Here is a 19,421-nt window from a genome sequence, read left to right on the forward strand (position 1 = left end):
ATTTTGCAAAGCTCCAATCCTTTGTCATTGTAGTTGACTCTATTTTAAACATGCTGTGTTCCCATTCCAAACAGTTTCCCCTTCCTCATTTTCCCGTGGCATCTCTGTAAGTGCACAAAAGGGGGGAGGGGGGAATCAAAGATTCTTTATTACGTTGCAGTGGGTTCATTTATTGCCAAGTCCTGACACTCCTTAAACTGAGTCTTTAAGGCTCTTTGAATATCTTGGTTTTTAACTGAATTGTTCTGCTATATTCCCTGAGGCTCCCCCACTCCCCAAAACTATCACTTTTCACTGTGCAGCCCAATCATCTGCAGGCATCCCTTAGAAGTAAATCCTACCATGCAGTTGCATAAGATCGCAGCTGAAAAGAACTAGACTGCATCAAAACTCTCACGCTAACTGCAGGTGCGACTAACCGCCCTTCCAGAAGCCGTTCTATCCTGTCTCACCCGCGCGGGTCCTCTTGCTGAGGCACTTGGGCGCCATCTGGTGTTCATTCAGCTACACGGCTAGGTTGATTTCCATCTTTTTTAACGCGGTAATTGTAGGCGAGCAGAGTACGCTGATGTTTTCCTTCCTTAATAGCCCTGGAGAACCTGATCGCGTAAGATGTCAGAACAGAAGCTAAGCAGGGTCAGCCTTGGTTAGTAATTTGCAAGGGAGACCTTCAAAGAAGGCCAGGGTTGCAGAGGCAGGCAATGGCAAACCCCGTTATTCTCTTCCCATGAAAACCCCACTAGGGGTCGCCATAAGTCACGTATGACTTGAGGGCGGGATTCCATTCAAAGTGGTAGCCATCATTACTTCCTATTAAGCGTGCACCACGCATTTACTTGAGAGCAAGTCCCCCAAAATCAGAGGAGGCTAGTCTCCGAGGATCCGAAGACAAGTGTGTTTAGGAGCGCAGCCTTCGTGCTCCAGTATTAGCCTGTTTGAAAAAAACACTGTAGCGTCCCCGTGGCACGGACGCATGACTGGCCCTTCTAACGCTTTCCACGGGATTCCTCCCTGCCTCCGAAATCGGAAACGGCTTCGACCGTTCCTCCTGGGCATGTGCGCACAGGCTCAATGGGAAGGACAAAGGCAACGGTGCGGGACTGGAAGCTGTGAGTCAGCCGCTGCGTCATGCGCCCGGGTCGGTTTCCCCGCCAGGGAGCGGCCGGCAGTGGGAGGGTTCTGGGCGGCCGCCTGGGTCACCAGCCGCCAGGCCCGCAGGCTAGAAGCGCTTGTTTTTATCCCCGGCTCCGCTGCGATCCGCCTTGTGCCTCCGCTCGGCGGTCAGAGCGCCACAGAAGCCCCCGGACTGCAGCCAGCTAATCCCGTTGGTACAGCTCCCTTGCGCTTGCCTTGCTCTCGCTGCTTGTATTGTAACTGTACGGGAAGGATCTGAGCGTTAAGGATCTTGGATTTTTTCCTTTCTGGGTTGAGGAAGAGTAAAGAAACGCTTAACCCGTTTGGGAAAAGACGCGAACTAGCTGTGATGCGAGGCAACCCTCGTGTGGGATTTGTGGGCAAAGCGTCCTTTCTTGGCTGGGGGAGTGTCTTCTGGGGGAGACCGTTTGTGGGGTCTAGAGAGCAGTCGTTTGCTTTTAACTTGGAACAGTTGCCTAGCTACCAGAAGGCAAGCGAGTGGGGCTTTCCCCATCCCCGGTTCTTCAAACTGGGAAAGCCTTCTTTTGGAACCAGGGCATCTGCTAAGGCTCTGCAAGCAGAAAAGTAGCAGCTCTGCATCCCAGCATCTTTTCTTGGAAATAGGGTAGCACCAGCTGTTACGACGTTGCGCGGAAAATAGCTCATCTCCGTAGAAAATCTTTATAGCGTTGTGGAGCATGGAAGGAGGGGTGGTTTTCTAGCTCAGAGTGGATGCAGAGCCAACACCTAAAACACTTTCCCTTGGTTTTCTTGTTAGTGTTTTATTCCTGTTCTAGGTTTTTCTTGCTCCAAGGAAGATAATTTGTTTATTTGCCGTTAATGGTTTAAGTGTCTGTTAAGCAGCGTGCCTGCTAGCAGAAAGAAAACTGATGGAGCAGAACTCAGCTCTGACAGGCACAGATAGTATTCAGTTGGGATTTAAAGAATTGGAAGCTGTTATAGCCTTCTGACGCTGGATTGTTATTCTAAAGAGGAAAGAAGCATCAACATAAAGCAAAAACTTGTTTTATTTATAGATGTGGATATAGATAGCCTATATGTTTAATATTTTGTTTTTTGAGCGTGTGTGATAGAATGGGTTTTGTTAGCTGCCTTGGGTGGAATGGCACCATATAAAAATGTTAAATAAAACACTTTGATACGTGCCATTTTCCAGTTGTACATTGCACATTTCAAGATGTGTAGATTGCACATTTTGAGATGCCTTTCCCAGGAGGGGCTTAGAAAAGCCTCACGTGTTTCCTGGTATAATTAAGCAGAAAAATGAGTATGACACAACGCCTGTTGTTAAGGTATGCGATGCCTACTAGTAAAAAAAAATTATACTTGTATTGCTGTGTTTCTTCGTGTTGAAAATCTCCAGTCACCTATGAAATGTGGAAAGTATAGTGTATTTTTAAAAAATATGCCTTACAGCTAACTGGAGATTTTCAGTGCAAAGAGGGAAAGCATCTCTTAAAACACTTGCAACAAGAGGCAATAAGTCAGGTGTGTGTCTTATTAAAGACGTTTATAGCACGTAAGTTTACATTACAGATTGTATTAAAGACATAGCATGTAAATATACATTACAGATATGCTATTAACGCCATTAAAAGCATCCTTTTTTAATTATAATTTTGTATTATAGGTTTTGCAAGTGGAGGATCTACAGAGGGGGGGATAACTTCCTCCTCACTGGCTCCTAATCCCCCCTTTCTTCTCTGTGGGTGATATCCCCCTGCCCAGCATGGTTATCTGATCGTTCCTCCCTCCAAGACTCATTGTTTCTGGATTTCCTTACCCACTCTCTGCCCCTTGGTTAGGCTCTACCTTTAAAAAGCTCCATGAAAACCAGAGATGCGTAGGTGTCATGGGTAGACATGGGCACGAACAGCAATATGAATGAAAAACCCATGAACAGCCTGTTTGTCTGTTTGCGAACAAGCCGTTCGTGAGTCCGCATTCCAAACGAACAGGTGGTCGTCATAAGCCTCGTTTGTTGCGTTCAGCAGCCATTCAAGCCAGACAGTCTGGTGCCTTTCGATCCATTCTCCTGGCAACGGCAGGGACTGAACTCTGTCTGAACTCCTTCTGGCTTTCCTTCTGGCTTTAACCCTTCAGCATCTAACAGTCCAGTTTTTACCACTCAGAAGAGAAATAGACAGCAAAGGGGGGGACCCATGGATCATACCTTTCCTAGGGTGCAATCTCTCTAAAACTTGCGAGGGGGGGGCGGTCTTCAGAGGACACTGAGGACTATGTCCCCTGCAAATTTGGTGGGTATTGGACATTGGGAAGGTCAGTTTTGTAACCCCTCAAAGTAGCTTAAAACAGGCAGTACAATTTTTGCCACTGTGAAGAGAAAACAACAGCAAAGGGGGCGGCACCAGCTCTGCTGGTGCGAGCGGGACGGAGAGAATCTCTCCATCCTGCTGGCACCGGGAAGGAGCAGCCCCACGGTGCCAGCTCTGCCTACTGTCAGAGGGACAAAGAGATTCCCCTTGTCTTTCTGACAATGGGCAGGAGCCCCGTGGCGGCACCGGCTCTGCCCGCTGTCAGAGGGATGAGGGGAGTCTCTCCTTGTCCCTCTGACAGCGGGCAGACACGGCCCCGTGGCACTGCCTCTGCCCGCTGTCAGAGGGACGGAGGGAATCTCTCCGTCCCTCTTGCACCTGGCAGCAGCAGCCCAGCGGCACTGGGGTGGGGCAGGGTGGTGGTGGCTGGGGGTTGTGGGGTGTTTAAAGGGCCCTGCCCCTTGCATGTGACAGGAAAGGACCCTTTAAACTATCAGCTGGCAGGTGGCAAGGGGGAATCCCCACCTGCCAGCTGATAGTTTAAAGGGATCTTTAAAGGGCCATGAACACGAACACCGAACATGTTCGTTAAGGGGACATGTTCGCTTTTGTCCGTTTGTGGATAGCAACGAACAACGAACAGAGTGTTCGTAACTTTTTTCCTGTTCGTGCCCTTGTCTAGTCATGGGCAAATTTGGGGGGCTTTAGAACCCCCACTCTTTTGTAAGTTTTCATATTTTTCTGCAAACCTGGAGCTATACAAAAACATATACCACAGCCCTGGATAGACCCTCTTGTGAACTTTTTGATCTGCACAGAGAAGTTACCTATCATTATTGGATATATAGTGAGGCTTTTATCTCCCTTTTCCCTGTACATGGAAATAAGAACATGGTCACAGATTATTCTAGTTTAGATAATAGTGTATTTAAAACTCCCAGATTCAAACGTAACTGCAAACTGTGACTTGCTTCTATTTTAACAAACCACTATTTTCAATCCTGGTTTGCAGAGAAAGCACAAACCGTAAATTGCCAGTTGGGTTATACTGGCAAACCATGGTTTGCCAATGGTTTGAGTGCTGCTCTAGGGCCTGGGAGATCCAGATTAAAAATGCCATTCTATCCATTAAGGTCGCTGGGAGTCCTTGGACCAGTCATATGCTCTCAGCTTAACGTACCTCCCAGGGTTGTTGTGAGAATGAAATGGGGGAGGGAAGAATGTTGTTCCCCTGCCTCTGAGTTCCTTGAAGGAAGGGTGGAACAAAATGAACTAAGAAAAGCAGAAATAACTGACAAGCTGACAAGAGGGGGAAGAAGAAGCAGCTTGTGAGACTGAGAGCCAAGCTACAAGTGAGCCAAGCTACAAGGTTGGACACTTGTCAGCTTCCCTCAAGTTTTTATGGCAAATGTAGGCATCCTGGTCTTGTAGCTTGGCTCGCCAACTGCTGTCCAATGGACTTTTCAACTGTCACTTGTCCAACATTCTGCCAAGCTGCCTACATGTCAGCTTCCCTCAAGTTTTGATGGGAAATGTAGGCTCCCCCTCTTAGGAAATCATGACTTTCTATTATCTCTGAACCCTACCAGAAATGGAGGCAGGGCTGCTATAATTATTTCTGTAATATTTTGCAGCCTTTGCAGGAATGTTCTTCAGAAACAAAGGGTATGCTCCAGAATAAATGGTCTGGAGATTCTGTCCTTAATGTGATTTGTGATAGTGCGCTAATGTTAATTTAGGTAGAATAGCCAACTGAGACCAGACAAAGGGAGAAAGTGTGAAGTTTTTCTGAAGTTGTTCTTTTCAAAGACAGCAGTTTAGTATAACTTCCACTTGGCCCAAAAGTGAATATTCAGTGCCTAGGACACAGTCTTAAGATGCTGTTAAGCTCTCTACAATGAATTCTGCTCTGTGAGAAATTTTACTGTTTGTTTTGTTCTGCATAAACAGAGGTGTGTATGTGTGTGTTTGAGTAAAATTTTAAAGGACTATTTGGAATGTCAAGGTATGTTTGTCTATACTCTACAGAACTTTTTTCCTGTAATTGTAGAATTGTTGTTTAAATGCTGAGGGAGAACTGCATGTCATTCTTTCTTATGGGTAGGAATAGCTGCATTACAGCAACAAAAAATGTCATTTCGCTTGGTACATGCAGTAGAAATTATTCTGTAGGAAGAAGTTCCACAGATGAGTTCAGATGCTTTATAGTTTCAAGGGGAGTGCCTTGAATGTTTCTCTGTGCCAGCATGCTATTTTGATTCGTGAAGAAAGACTCGGATTACAAAGAATTCCACAAAAAGAGAAAACATGACCTAACACACTACACCCTGTACTGGAAACAATTTTTCTTTCTCAACCCCCTCCCCCCTCAGCTCCTCCAACCAAATATCCCTTGTAATCCAAAAGCTTGAATACTACAATGTCTTGTCGTATACAGTTATGTTTAACATACCGGAGAATGTGCAGGGAGTTGGGAAAGGTTGTTGTCCATGAGAATAGCTGAGCTAGTGATCCAATTTGGTGCAGGACAGTTTTATGTGTTTTCTGCTCCATCCATTAGTTGTTGTAGGAAACAATGTCTGAAGAATGTTTGACATTAGAACTAGAACTTTTCAGAAAATTCCAGAATGGCAACTTGTTTCTTGTAGAGAAATATACATCGTGATAGAAGGGTGTCTGCCTAGAGAAAATGTGAATTCATTGTTGAATCTGATTCGATGATGGCAGGATAGTAAGACATGTTGGCTCAGATATTGAGTACAAAACATACTTAACTAGCGAGGTTTGTAAGATTCTTTCATGCTTAAGTTGTTAAATTTTATATCCACCTCAACTGGTTTTCTGTTTTAATATTTCCACCCAATTTACTGTTTCCGTTTTCAAGCTGCTATAATTTTCAATTGCTATCACCAAGATCAAACTGTACAAATGAGTTTTTCAAAGGCAACTTTTTTGCACCATTCTTCTTGTCTTTTCATTATGTTCTGATGGATAGGATTATAATTTTGTTTACAAAACATATTGATGGGGCATATAAAAGAGGCAAAATGGAACCCTGGATGAAAATGAACCTAGATGTAAAACGTTCTGTTGCATTTTACCCAGATTGCTTGGCCCAAAGTAAAATTACATTAAATGTCACAACAGAAATGTGTAACTAGCTCTTATGAGTAGCCCTATTAAATTAATCAGAGGACCTGAAGTTAAAGCAGATGTGCTTTTAAAAATGAGTTTTTATTGGTCTGCATGTGTATACATTTATGTTATGATGCCACCTTCCAATGCCATATACTTCTGTCAAGTGTTTAGAGAAAGGACTTTATCTTTGAGAAGTAAGCAGTTTTATAGATACAATGGCTATAGTCAGATCTCTTACCATCAAATGATTCTTAATAAAGAATTCTATGAATCAAGACCTATGGAAGTTTCTTCATTACGTGGAACTTGTAATTCGTGGAACGAATTACATTCGTACATTCATTACGTGGAACCTTTGTTAAGCAAAGGTTATAGCAAGGACATGTTGGTGAAAGGCTTAGTCATCAAGCTGGTCGTGAAGACTAGGAGGCAATAGGTGAGTCAGAGAGATGACGTCTTTAGCACATGCCATCGTAAGCATAACTGAATAATTGCTTTGACAGTGCAATCTTAAACACATTTACTCTTGTCTAAGCCGATGGACTTAGAAGGGTGTGACTGCTTAGGATTGCAGTATATCTGAAGAAGGGAATTTTGACTGTTGAAAGCTCACGCCCTGAAAATCTTGCTAGTCTCAAATCCTTAGAATTCCACTGTTAACATTAAATAAAGCAGATTTTTCCCTCTTTCAGTAAAGATCAGGCAAAATATCAAGATCTACTGAGTTGTGGGTGTATGTTTCTAGAATGCTGGGAAATATCTGTATCTGTGAAAGAAGTTTATTCTCTTAGGAACTGAACATCCAACATTCAGAAAGACAGTTTGATATAAGACTTGGTAGCGGCAATATTGCCCAGTCTTTGCTGCTGTCACAAATCAAATGTATTTATTAGGGAGTGTCAGCAGCACCCATTAGGAGCCTGCTGTATATAAACTATTGCTGGTAAAAAAAAATCCTGGTATGGCAGTGGGTAGATTGGAAGGCTTAGCATTTTGGTCTACCTTACACAGCTGAAATTAAATGCACCTGTGAATATTGTGAACCTCCCAAGTTTTTGCATTTGCACCCCTAACAAGCCATTTGTTCAGCAGGCCAGCTTTTCATCCTTCCATCTCTGTGTCAAGGAAGTGTTCCACTGGGAATGCCATACAGTGGAAGAGGGCTGTGGCTCTGTGGTAGGGCATCATCTGCTTTGAATGAAGAAGGTCCCAGTTTGAATTCCCCGGCACCTCCGGTTTTAAAAAAGAATCCGGGAGAACGTGATGTTGAACACTTCTGTTGGAGACTTTGGAGAGCCATAGCTGGTCATCTCTTTTGTTATTCTCTCTAGGGAAGGGGATCTTTCTATTTTTGTGGATTTTTGATCAGATGTAGGATGACAGCTTCAGGGTAAATTGATCATCAATGTTATCCTGCCAAATGGTGAGAAAAATCTCACCACTGTCCTGCGGCTGATCAAAAATCCACAGAAGTAGAAAGATTCTGTTCCCCTTGGCAAGAAGTTCTCTGTAACTTCCCATTGGTTCTAATGCACTTTTTTTGATCCTGCAGGTGCACAAGTTGTTACCTTTGCTATTTGCTATTTGCTTGTTTGTTGCAAGGTAAATAAATGTATCTATGTATGTTTAATTTGCAACATTTCCTATATCTTTGACATAGTTGAAAAGGGCATTCCTTAAATTAGTGTAATTGAAAGCCCAGTAACACTGTATTGCTCCACTGCTGACAATATGGGAGTCAGATGCATGACAAAGGGGTTTCAGATTGGCACAGAATGGCTCATATAAAGTTATGGCGAGTGGGTTACAACTTTGAATTGAATGAATGAATATTTTGGAGTTAAATGTGTATGATCTGAACAGACTGGCATAAGAACAGAGAGATCTTAGAATGTTTGGCTACAAGTGATTTGGAAAACCCCTGTAGATCTTATCTTTATAAGTTCTTTAGTACTGTCTGGGATAAACTTGCTAGTACTCTAATTGCTTGTAAAACTGAGATTAGTAAATGCTAGTTTTTATCTTGTACTAGAAAGCCGTTTTCCTGGAATTATCAAATAAAAAGGAATAGGTAGTAACTGTTGAAAGCCACTACATAATCCATGTGTCACTGAGACTGCACATGAGTTCACCAGTGTTTGCTGCAGTAAATGCACAAAGGGAGAAGAGGAGGTATGCTTCTATACAAACCATATGCCATATTCATGTCCAGTCACAATATCCCATGTGTTCAGGGATGCAGGTTTCCTCTTCATGTTTTTAAGGTGACACATCTTGCTGCAGTAACACAAAATAACCTAAACTGGAAACTGTCTTATGCTTTACCTGTGTCTGTTCTATAAGGTTTATGTATGTGTTACTGGTCGCAGTGCTGAGGAGAGATGTAGGAATGATGAGAGTTGGTTTTGCCATACCCGGAATGGGAAGTGCAACCTAAGTTAGGGTTCTTGACCTTTGCTGTTGTTTTAATAATTCAAATTTTTAAAAATAATTGTTGTGTGGTTGGAAGTATGGAAGTAGATATCAGCTAATAGAATGTCTTTTTATTTCTAGTTCCTTAAAAAGTTTTGGAAATGATTAATGGTGTCCAAGAAACTTGTGTGTGTATTATGCTGGTGTTTTATTGAGAGTACATTGATTTTTCCTGCACTTTAAAATTTTTATTTTTACTTAAAATATTTATATTCCCGTACTTTCTCCTGAGCATCTTAGGATCCAATGCAGTAATTTTTGCAAAATTAGTCTACTGATTGCCATCTGTGTCTTAAATAAATATGTAAAACAAATAGATACATTGTGGACTAGCACTCAGTTTAGATACAGAAATGTGCTGTAGTCCAACTTGTCCCACAGTAAATCTATTGACCTTCCAAGTGCCATATTCCCTTTTTGCATTTTTTGTGTGTGCTGTAACAGATTAATATGTACTACATTTATTTACAAAATGGTACTTACCTGGGTTCCTGCCTTGGGTTCTATTTCTCCCACATGGGAAAACATTTTGAAGAGTATCTGAGTGATGGAAACGTGGGTGGAGGGAGCTTTATTCACAGAGGGGTGAAATTCAAACTGCTGAATCATCTCCAAAAGTCTCTGAGCTGACATTTGTACTGATTGTTTTGATCTGTGCTTATTTCATAGATTCTGAAACATGGAGCGTGTTGCTGCGGCCAGTACTACCTTCGCCCTTGACCTTTTCAGGAAGCTGAGTGAAAACGATCCTGGAAAGAACTTGTTTTTTTCTCCTTTGAGTATGTCTTCTACCCTAACAATGGTCTTTCTGGGTGCGGAAGGCAACACAGCAGCCCAAATGTCAAAGGTATGTCCAGACAAATATGGGGTGGGGGGGGTGGGGGGAATTGCAACTGACCTTTCCTCTTCTCAACTGGCCATACTGTAATGTTATGGTGTAGCAGGAGCCTAAATCTGTGGTCCCTATCTCATCTTCCAGTAAATCTCATTCAGTTTAAAATAAGCATGTTTAGGACTTATTGATTTGGAATTCTGACAAGAGTTGGACAAGACCGTGTTTTGAATAGCTGTGGTAGGGATAACATTGTTTTCTTGACTTTGGCTTGTGACCCATATGTAGGCTAAGCTTGCACAACTAATATTGCCTTAAACTGAATGCTTGCCACCAGCCATGTATACTGGTCTGCTAGGTGGTTGCCCCAGATTTTGCGTTTCTAGCCAGACAGCAAAAGATGGAAGCCTTGTTGAGGCAATCACATGCAGCTGGTGGACTGTACTTGGTTTGAAGAATTGCAAGTGGTGTAGGCAGGGGTGGACTAGGAAGCTAAATTGGCCCAGGAGCAAGACTGAGTGGCCCCCTGTAGTGTTCCAAGGGCAAGTTCTCCAGGGGTCACTTGGCTCACACATTGTCACCTCCAGTCATTGGCACCATTGGCCAAGTCTGAACTATGTTGCTTCTACCATGCTGGTATATCTACTAGGGTATGGTTGGGCCCTGCCAGTAGCCATACTGGCTGTCAGTAGCCATCCAGGGCAGTGACCCACTGGAACTTTCCTGTGGCCAGTCCACCTCTGTGTGTGGGCTTATGCTAGAGGACACATAGAACATCAAAAGGGCAATGGAAGGATTTTCTTTTCTAACAAGTGCCAACAGTTCACAAAGAAAAACATGTCTAGAAAAGTTCAGGTTCTAAGTTTTCTTTTCAAACACAAACAACAGATTATCTTATGTGCTCACTGTGTCCAACTTGAAGGAAGAGGTTTTAAAAAATATATAAAATGTATTTTTAATCCTACATGCAGAGAAACGTCCAACTGAAGGAATCCTTTACTTTTGAAGCATATGGAACAAGGCTGAAATGTATGCCATTGTTCTCAGACTTTTACAAATGTTTTCTGAAGTTCTGTTAGTCGCTATCAACTTGGCTCCCCCAGCCTTCTAACCTCTGTGCTAGCAGATTCCTCATCAAATTTTGTTTGCCAGGATTAATTTCAGATGCATTGCTGGTCCCTTATTCAGACGGAACCAAAATGGCAGTCTCTAAGCTACCATTAAACAGAAGAATGTGGACCTTGTTTGAAAATGCCATGCTAGTTATGTTTTGAAAGCTGTCTTACTTACTAGTGTAGAAAGGGTCACGTACAATTACTTGCACGTTGGAACGTGATTATGTTATCTAGAAGGATGAGCTTGAACAGAAATTCTTGGAAATTTGTTTCGTAAATGCTAACTAACAAATCTATAAGAGAAATGTATTAAGCAATAATGTACATTTTTCTTATATGTTTGTTAGCTAACATTTACTAAACTATATTTAGGGGGAGTGGACTTGTACTATATGTAATGAAATTCTGTTTCTAAGATGATCTCCATTCAGAAGTCATAGAGAAACAATAATTATAGAGTTACAGTACATGAACCATTAAGACTGTGTAAGTAGTAGGGGATTGGTACTGCATTGTTTTCTTCAGGATATTTTGTATTAACCATTTACTACCAGGTACTTCGTGTCACCCAAGATCAAAAATCTGAACCTAAAGAGGAGAAAAGCAAAACCTTTCCAGATATGGAGCAGCAGAAAGTCCGTTGTGTATGGCCATCTAGTGTCACTTCCACATACCAACAAAAACAGCTGGAACATCCTGTGGTAGAAGTTTAACTGAAGTCATGTTTTCAAAATGGTGGTTGGAAGCTTTGGGGAAAGATCTGCTGTAAGGGAAACCATCAGCCAAAATCTAATCCTTTTCGGAGTGTTTAACTCAAACCAGTATTACCTGATTTTTTTTGTTGGCCAGAAAGAGAATGGAAGCTGTTTTATTCCTTTTAAAATAGAATGTGTACATTTATTATACTCCACTATTTGAACTTTTGTGTTCCTTTGTAATTCAGGTCTGCAAATTGCTGATTAGCCACTTTTAACCAAATATGTAATGCTTTTCAGATTTTTAGATACTATGTAAGCCAATTGATATAGAAAACTAACAACCGTTTTCTGATGTTGTGCATTTTGGCTTGAAATGGGAAGCAAATAACTGTAAATAGCAGAAGGGGACAGGGTATGTTGCATTCGTTATACTGCTGTAAATGATTGGGTTTTAGGCGATGGTTTCTTGTCTAAACTCTTCAAAGCTGTGGGTCTTGTGAAGCCTGGATCAGAGACTGGGGATGTATGTTTGTCTCTTCCTCACCGTCACTAACAAACCTCTGTCTTACTTGAACAGCAGCTGCCAAAAAAAAAAAAATAAAGCTGGAAAGGCTTTATTTCATCGGGTTTTAGTCTGTGTCTACCTGGTTTTCTGAAAAGATCTGAACTATCCTTTCTAGATCTTTAAGGCTTTTATAAATAACGTCCTTCTTGGACCAGTATCTACCAAGAGTATTAATTAAAAATGAAATAATTATAATAATATTGTTCTCTTATAGGTGTTGTCTGTGAACAAAACTGAAGAGATCCACCAGGGATACCAGAAACTGATTTCTGAAATTAACAAACCGGGCACCAAGTACTTGCTTAGACTAGCCAACAGGCTCTACGGAGAAGCAACCTATGAATTCCTTTCAGTAAGTTGTTATTGATCTACAGGATGGGAGAATTGCTTCTGAATATGGCCTGTGTTCACTGGAAGAATGGGTTTAGTTGCATTATCCTGTCCCTCATCAGGATTGCAGCTTAGTTGTCCCTTCTGTATCCTTGGGCAAAATAATAAAGCAATATAAAGGGGCACTTTCAATCCATTTAAGCTGGCTGCAGGGTTGGGCACCAGAAGCTTTTTGAACATCATGCATTTTGTTTGCTCGTGAGAATTTTATTGGGGTCAAGGAAAGATCCAAGAGGCAAATATATTGAAAAATATAAAACTTATTTAAACAGGTTTACATTATTTGTAGAAGAAGTAGATAAATGCATAGTCTTAAGGAATACTTCCCCTAAAAAGCCATGCTTCTCTACCATCTGGTGAGTACAAGTCTGGTTTGTTTAGGCGTGTCCGGACTTGCATAGCATGGCCTCTCAATGGAGAGACCCACCGAGACATCTTGTCACTTGCAAGACAATGCAGAGAAGGGGAGAAAACAAAGGAACAGGAGGAACTCGTAGTTTAGACAACAAGAGGCACCCTGTTCAGTAAGGAGGATACCACATACAATCTGGTTCTAATGCAAAGATAAATATAGCACCACCCAGTGCCCGGCCATGCTGGGAGTCACTTTACACATTACTTGAGTTCTCCACGGAGCCAACATGTGCTCCTGCAGTCACACAGCAACTCTGGGGATGGGTTTCTGTTTTAAAAAGAGAGGCAAATGGGCTCAGAAAGCTGCTGCCAATGGGGGAGGGGTGAGGGAGAGTTCCTGCCTTTCTCCCAGACTTTATTTCCTGTGCAAAAACAGTGTCGGGAGGAGGGAGTTTTTGCTTTCTGTTGCCGCTTCTGCGCAGAATACCTCCAGGTGGAGCAACTGAAATGGGGAAATAATCTCCCCTCCGGACTGTTTTTGTGCAGGGGGGGAAAGCTTGGGAGAAAGGCAGGAGCTCTCCCTCCTCCATCAGCAATTTTTTGAGCCCATTTGCACTCCCTGGAGCTGACGTGTGTCTGCGGGAGCACGGGTTGGCTCCGTAGAGAACTTGTAAAAGAGGTAATGTGTAGAGTGACCCTTACTCACCTTTAATCCACCTGAGAGGGGAACCTTTTGCCAGATGGACTGAGAGCCAAGCATAGAGAATCTATCCCCATGCAAATCACTTGATAGCAAGAGTGGTTTTGTTTTTGAGCTGCTCTCACCAGGCAGCTCTAGGTGCATCAGCTGTGAAGCTTCAGCAGGAAACAAACCAGGATTAAACTAGGACACTGTGTTCATAACACACAAGCATAATTAAAACTCTTAGTAAATCAGCTTCAGCTCCTGCTTTGAAGTACCTGAACTAACCATAGATAGTCTGGTGGCATGAGTTTAGATGCTCAATTAATTATGGATAGTTTAATTAAACCGTGGTTGTTCATTACATCTGAACTGAGCCCATGTTCGTTTACTGGCTTATATCTGCAGTAATTCATTATGGATGTGTGAATAAGTTTTAGACTTTCTGGTATTGCAGGTGGAATAAAATCCTGATGTTTTTGCTTTGTGTGGCGTAAAGGTTAGTTTTGATAAATGATCCAGAGTCTTCTAAAACATTCTAGTACTGAAAGAGCTTTGTTTGTTTTAAGACTTTTACAGATGCCTGTGAGAAGTTTTACCATGCAGGCTTAGAAAGGCTTAATTTTGCTGAAAAAGCAGAGGATTCTAGAAGACACATAAATTCCTGGGTAGAAGAAAAGACAGCATGTGAGTAATTTTAAAAATTTCTGTATTGTCTTTTAAGAAAACAAAGCTGATAATTGACATCCTGGATATGTTCTGTTATCATAGAGGGTTAGAGCATTTTTGCATTTTGTATCAACAAAAAGGAAAGCTTAACAGCAGTTTAATTTCTTCTAAAGGTAAAATCAAAAACCTGCTCACTGAGGGAATCATTAACTCTCTTACAAGGCTGGTCTTGGTGAACGCTATCTACTTCAAGGGAAACTGGGCAGATCAGTTCCTCCAAGACCGTACAATGGAAAGACCATTCAAAATTAACAAGGTAGGAGATGAAACATGTTCTGCTGCACATCACTTTCTCATTAGGATCACCCTAGGTACATTCCAGCTTTTAGAAAGTTCTCCTGTCTCTTCTTTCCTCAAATGACCACTTTGCAGCCAAAGTCTCTTAACGCCAAATAGCTAAAGCAAAAGCAGGAAATCAACTTAAAATAGCTGCACTTCAGTGAAGAAGAGGAACTTGCATGCTTTGCTTTTCTCGATCATCTTCCTTCTTGTATAGTGGCGACAGTCGCTCCTTCCAGATTTCAAACTCTTTTACCTGTGAGTTCCTGAGAGCAGTTGTACTTTTTTGGGGAATAGTTTATGTACTTTGCTTTTGCTGCCGTTAGTTAATAATTGCCATGAAAGGAAAGAATGCGGGCAAATATATTTAGTAATGCAAATATAATTAGTAATGAATAGTATTGACACATGGAAAGATCATAATCTGGGATTTCTTAAGATACTATTGCAATAAAATGATGCAATCCTTCAGTGAAGGCTGGCTAAACTTGCCCATAAAAACATGCATGGGTTCAGCAGTTATGTATCTTCCAGAACGGCTTCTGACTGGGTTTGTAATGCCAAGTCATTGTTGGTGTTCATTCACCTGTTGCTCAGTAGACATTGTGGTAGCACCCTTCCCAAATTTGGGGTGTGAACTGTGGCCCATGCTCAAGCATTATGAAGTCAATGACATATAATCACAAGTCGTGTTGGCAACTCCTTTACAGGTTCCTTTGTCTCTCAACTTTAGTTCAGTATGCTGATATTAGGAGGCTCTGGTGATGTTTATCTCCATGTCATGGGGTGGGGGTGGGGATGCTGATTTTAGCAAATAGAGCTGCTGGTAAAAGGCACAGATTGTTCGTTTTGGTCACTTAGTTGATAACATTAATCACAATTGGTCAAGTATTCGTGACTTCCAGTTGTATAAGACTCCTTTCTCAGTACAATTCTATAAAGCTGAGAAATAAGAGCTGACTTCCATGAACCAGCCTTCGGTACTGTAAACTAAATAAACTCTGAACATGTAATGTTACAAGATAACAATAACCGGAGGTAATGGGTAACTGAAGCGCAGAGATGAAACAAAGTGAATCACAAAAGGAAATTGAACAAATGCATGAAAGATCCCTGGAGCAAACTTCTGCTGAGAGCCTGCTCTCTCTTGCTTTTAACTACTATCAGTGGGTTGGATACTATGGTCGTTTCTGTGGCAGAAGCAGGTTTTTTTACCTTTGCCATCCCCCTAAGGGCATAGACACAGGCAATGTCAAGGAGACCCATGCAGACGAGAAGCCACGTGGATTATGAGGCTGTAGCAAGAAGGAAAATCAGGTGAGGCCACTCTTCTTCCATCTTTTGTCTGCGGACCATTCATAGGACTCAAACCAGTGAGCCCCTCAGAAGGACAGCAGGGAATAGCCAGCCGCCCTTCTGCTGGTCCTGAATCCCATTTCATTCAGAATTCTTTCCTTTGAGGAACACTTTTGTACTGATTTTTTGCATTTGCATTAGCCTTTGATTTCTGTGAGCCCCTTTGGGGCGAAAAGTGGGGTAATAGTGAGATGTGCAGCCAAATACTCACTTTCTAACACAAGCACACATAGTCATGGGCAGCCATAATGCTTGCATCATCACATTGGGAAGCGATTATCTTTTTTTCCAAGAGGTTTGAGTGATCTAGCTCCTACTTTGCTTTTAACGCTGCTTCTTCCCCCTCCTCCTTTTAGAATGAAACCAGACCTGTGCAGATGATGCACAAAAAAGCTAAATTCAACTTGACCTACATAGCAGATTATCAAACCCAAATCCTTGAGCTCCCGTATGTTGATAAAGAGCTGAGCATGATCATTCTGCTTCCTGATGAAATCCAAGATAATTCCACAGGACTGGAAAAGGTGAGTTATCGTTACTGAATGGGCAGGTCTTGCCCATCAAAAATAGTGTCCGGCAGACTGTCGTTGTATGGCGGATCAGTACTGTTGCAGCAAATCTTGGTCGACATAATTGCCATCTGTATAAATTGTAAATAAAGAGCCAATGGGGTGTAGCGGCTAGAGTGTTGGATTAGGATCCAGGAGACCCAGTTTCGAACCTGTTATGGAAAATCACAGGGTGATATTGGGCCATCAGTCTGTCTCAGCCTAACCTACTTTTCAGGGTTGTTGTGAGGATAAAATGGAGGGTAGGATGTAAGCAACTTTGAGTCCTCACTGAGGAGAAAGGTGGGGTATAAATGAAACAAATAAATAAATATTGTGGGTCTACCAGACTGTCTTTAGAAAGATGCAGAAGGAAACGGGAGCTTTGGGGTGTGGGGGCAATATGCCCTTCTTTTCCCATCTACCAAATAGTTGTAATATTGGTATGCTCAAACAAAAGCCATTCCAGTAACAGGCATGTCTTTGGCTACATTATATTACTATCAAATCGTTTATGTATGAATACCAGGTGTCAGGACAGAGTCATTGTATTTGTGTTAACGTTGAACCACTGCCTGATTCCACTGGCCTGGAATTGTGTGTTTCACAGCCCCCTTAGTACATCATAGACATACTGTCTTTGTCAAATAGTTTACTGCTGCTGCCTGAAACAAAATACTAGATGGCATGGCTGGGCAGCATAAGCGTTGTGGTTCATTGCACTCTGTTTCTTATGCTCTTAGATATGAAGATGGTCTCTAGTTTAGATGGCTTGAAAGAGGGGCTAGACTAATTCAGATTGTGAACCAGTCATAATAGCTAAAAATGGAGCTCCCCTGTTCAGAAGTCCTGGCTGTCTTACATTGGTGGCTTGACCCCAGCAACTTCATCATACCACATTTGTGAGCATACTTGGATGTCTTTATTGGAACAGAATGCTGGGATACATGGATTGTCAGTGTCTAGCTTGAGATAGCTTACAATTAAAACAATGTAAGACTATAAAACAAGGTGTTAAAAAAAGAAGCCACTAGACATCAACATCATAAAAACTATCCATAAAACAAAAGCAGAGCATTAAAAAATGTGGTAAGAGAAAACCTTTAATTAAAAGCCTGCGTAAAAAGCTGTGTTTTGGCCTGATGCCTAAAAGAAAGCAAAATAGGCACCTGGTGAGCCTCAAGAAGAAAGGCATTCCAAAGGTGAGGTGCCACCACAGAAAATGCCCTTCGTTGCCACCCGCCTCACCTCTAAAGGCAGGAGCACAAAGAGCAAGGCTTGAGAGGCAAATCTTAACTGGCAAGCTGGATAGTATGCGAGAAGGTGGGCTGGATGGTTTACTTACGAGATGGTCGTTCTCTTACGAGATTTATACAGTACAGCTAGGTTTTCTGTCTTCATCCAATGCTTCTGATATTCTTCATCTTCCTTAGCTGGAGAGAGAAATTACCTACGAGAAACTCATGGACTGGATCAGCCCAGAGATGATGGACCTAACCCAAGTTGAATTGTCTCTTCCCAAGTTTAAACTTGAAGAAAAATATGACCTGAAGCCTGTTCTGAGCAGCATGGGCATGACAGAGGCGTTTGACATGCGCAAGGCAAACTTCACCAGAATGTCATCCGGCAATGACTTATTCCTCTCAGAGGTTGTTCACAAATCCTTTATCGAGGTCAACGAAGAGGGCACGGAGGCAGCTGCTGCCACTGCAGCGATTATGATGTTGCGGTGTGCAATGATTGTGCCACAATTCACCGCTGATCATCCCTTCCTCTTTTTTATCCGGCACAACAAAACGGGAACCATTCTGTTCTGTGGTAGGTTTTGTTCTCCGTAAAGTGTCTTGCATACATGCAACCACACTATAGTTCAAAGCGGGCTGTAATTGCTCATTAAATTCTAATAAACAGTATCTCTTATATTGGGCCTCCTTTCTTCTGCTTTCTTATGCTTGGGTTGTAGCCACTTAAAATCACATTAAGATTCTCCTGTGTTCTGGTATGCCTTATGACTGTCTCATGGCCTTAAGTGATGCTGTTAAGGATGTAGCAGACATTACTAATTGCACCCCTCTTTCCTTTTTTGAGGTGTGTGTTTTACTCAAAAGTGTGGAAGGCTTGTTTCGTTAGGTGACCTGACACCTACTGATAAGATTTTGTGAGGTAATGTCCATTCTTGGTTTTTCTCTTTCCAGGATGCTTTGTACAAAACAAAGTGCCTTTTATTTTTTTTTAGAAAGTCTTTTACCAAAGAATATCTGAGTTTGAATATCTGAGAAATTTGTTTATCATCCTCTCAGGGTGTTTAATGTGGCACATACACCTAGCAAAGATTTGTTTGAGATTACAGTAACAAAGCTTTATAAATAAAAGTTGTAAAAACTAAGAGCCCTAATAGTCCTGCTAGAAAGAATTATGCATCTTCTGAACAGACAGACAACCTTGGACTTGTACCTGTGAATTGTATTCTGATGTATACATCTAATATTGGGATTCTGGTGTTTTTATACTGTTCACAGAATATGAAATTAAGCAGTCTATATATATTGTCACGGACTGCTAGCAATTAGAATTTTACAAGTCACATGTGCCTTGTTGAACCTATTAATTGGTTGTAATGCATAATAGAAATAAAAGAATTTATCTGAATTGTTCTGATTCTTTCATAATATAACCGAACGCTCCTGGGCTTCTCAGCCAGCAGAAATTCTCATCAAAGAAAATCATCATTAGTTCCATTATTGCCAACAACATTCTTAGTGTGAGTTCAGGAAAAAGTCTATCCTGTGGGTTATGGGTGTGGTATACGCTGATTCATTCTCTTAATACAGC

The 19,421-nt window shown here is 41.8% G+C and overlaps 1 protein-coding gene across 1 annotated transcript in view; it reads left to right on the forward strand.

Annotated features, from left to right (window-relative positions):
- Positions 1-1,127: 1,127 nt before the first annotated feature.
- Positions 1,128-19,421, forward strand: part of LOC129333908 (uncharacterized) — a 35,076-nt gene continuing 16,782 nt past the window's right edge. The window contains exons 1-8 of the mRNA XM_054985847.1: positions 1,128-1,324; positions 9,711-9,888; positions 11,543-11,689; positions 12,466-12,603; positions 14,247-14,364; positions 14,520-14,662; positions 16,398-16,565; positions 18,023-18,423. Coding sequence (XP_054841822.1) covers positions 9,721-9,888; positions 11,543-11,689; positions 12,466-12,603; positions 14,247-14,364; positions 14,520-14,662; positions 16,398-16,565; positions 18,023-18,423 — 1,283 coding nt within the window. The 5' untranslated portion in view covers positions 1,128-1,324; positions 9,711-9,720. The remainder of the gene's footprint in view (positions 1,325-9,710; positions 9,889-11,542; positions 11,690-12,465; positions 12,604-14,246; positions 14,365-14,519; positions 14,663-16,397; positions 16,566-18,022; positions 18,424-19,421) is intronic.

Source organism: Eublepharis macularius, chromosome 7 (assembly GCF_028583425.1).
Source record: "Eublepharis macularius isolate TG4126 chromosome 7, MPM_Emac_v1.0, whole genome shotgun sequence".
Classification (NCBI taxonomy): Eukaryota; Metazoa; Chordata; class Lepidosauria; order Squamata; family Eublepharidae; genus Eublepharis; species Eublepharis macularius.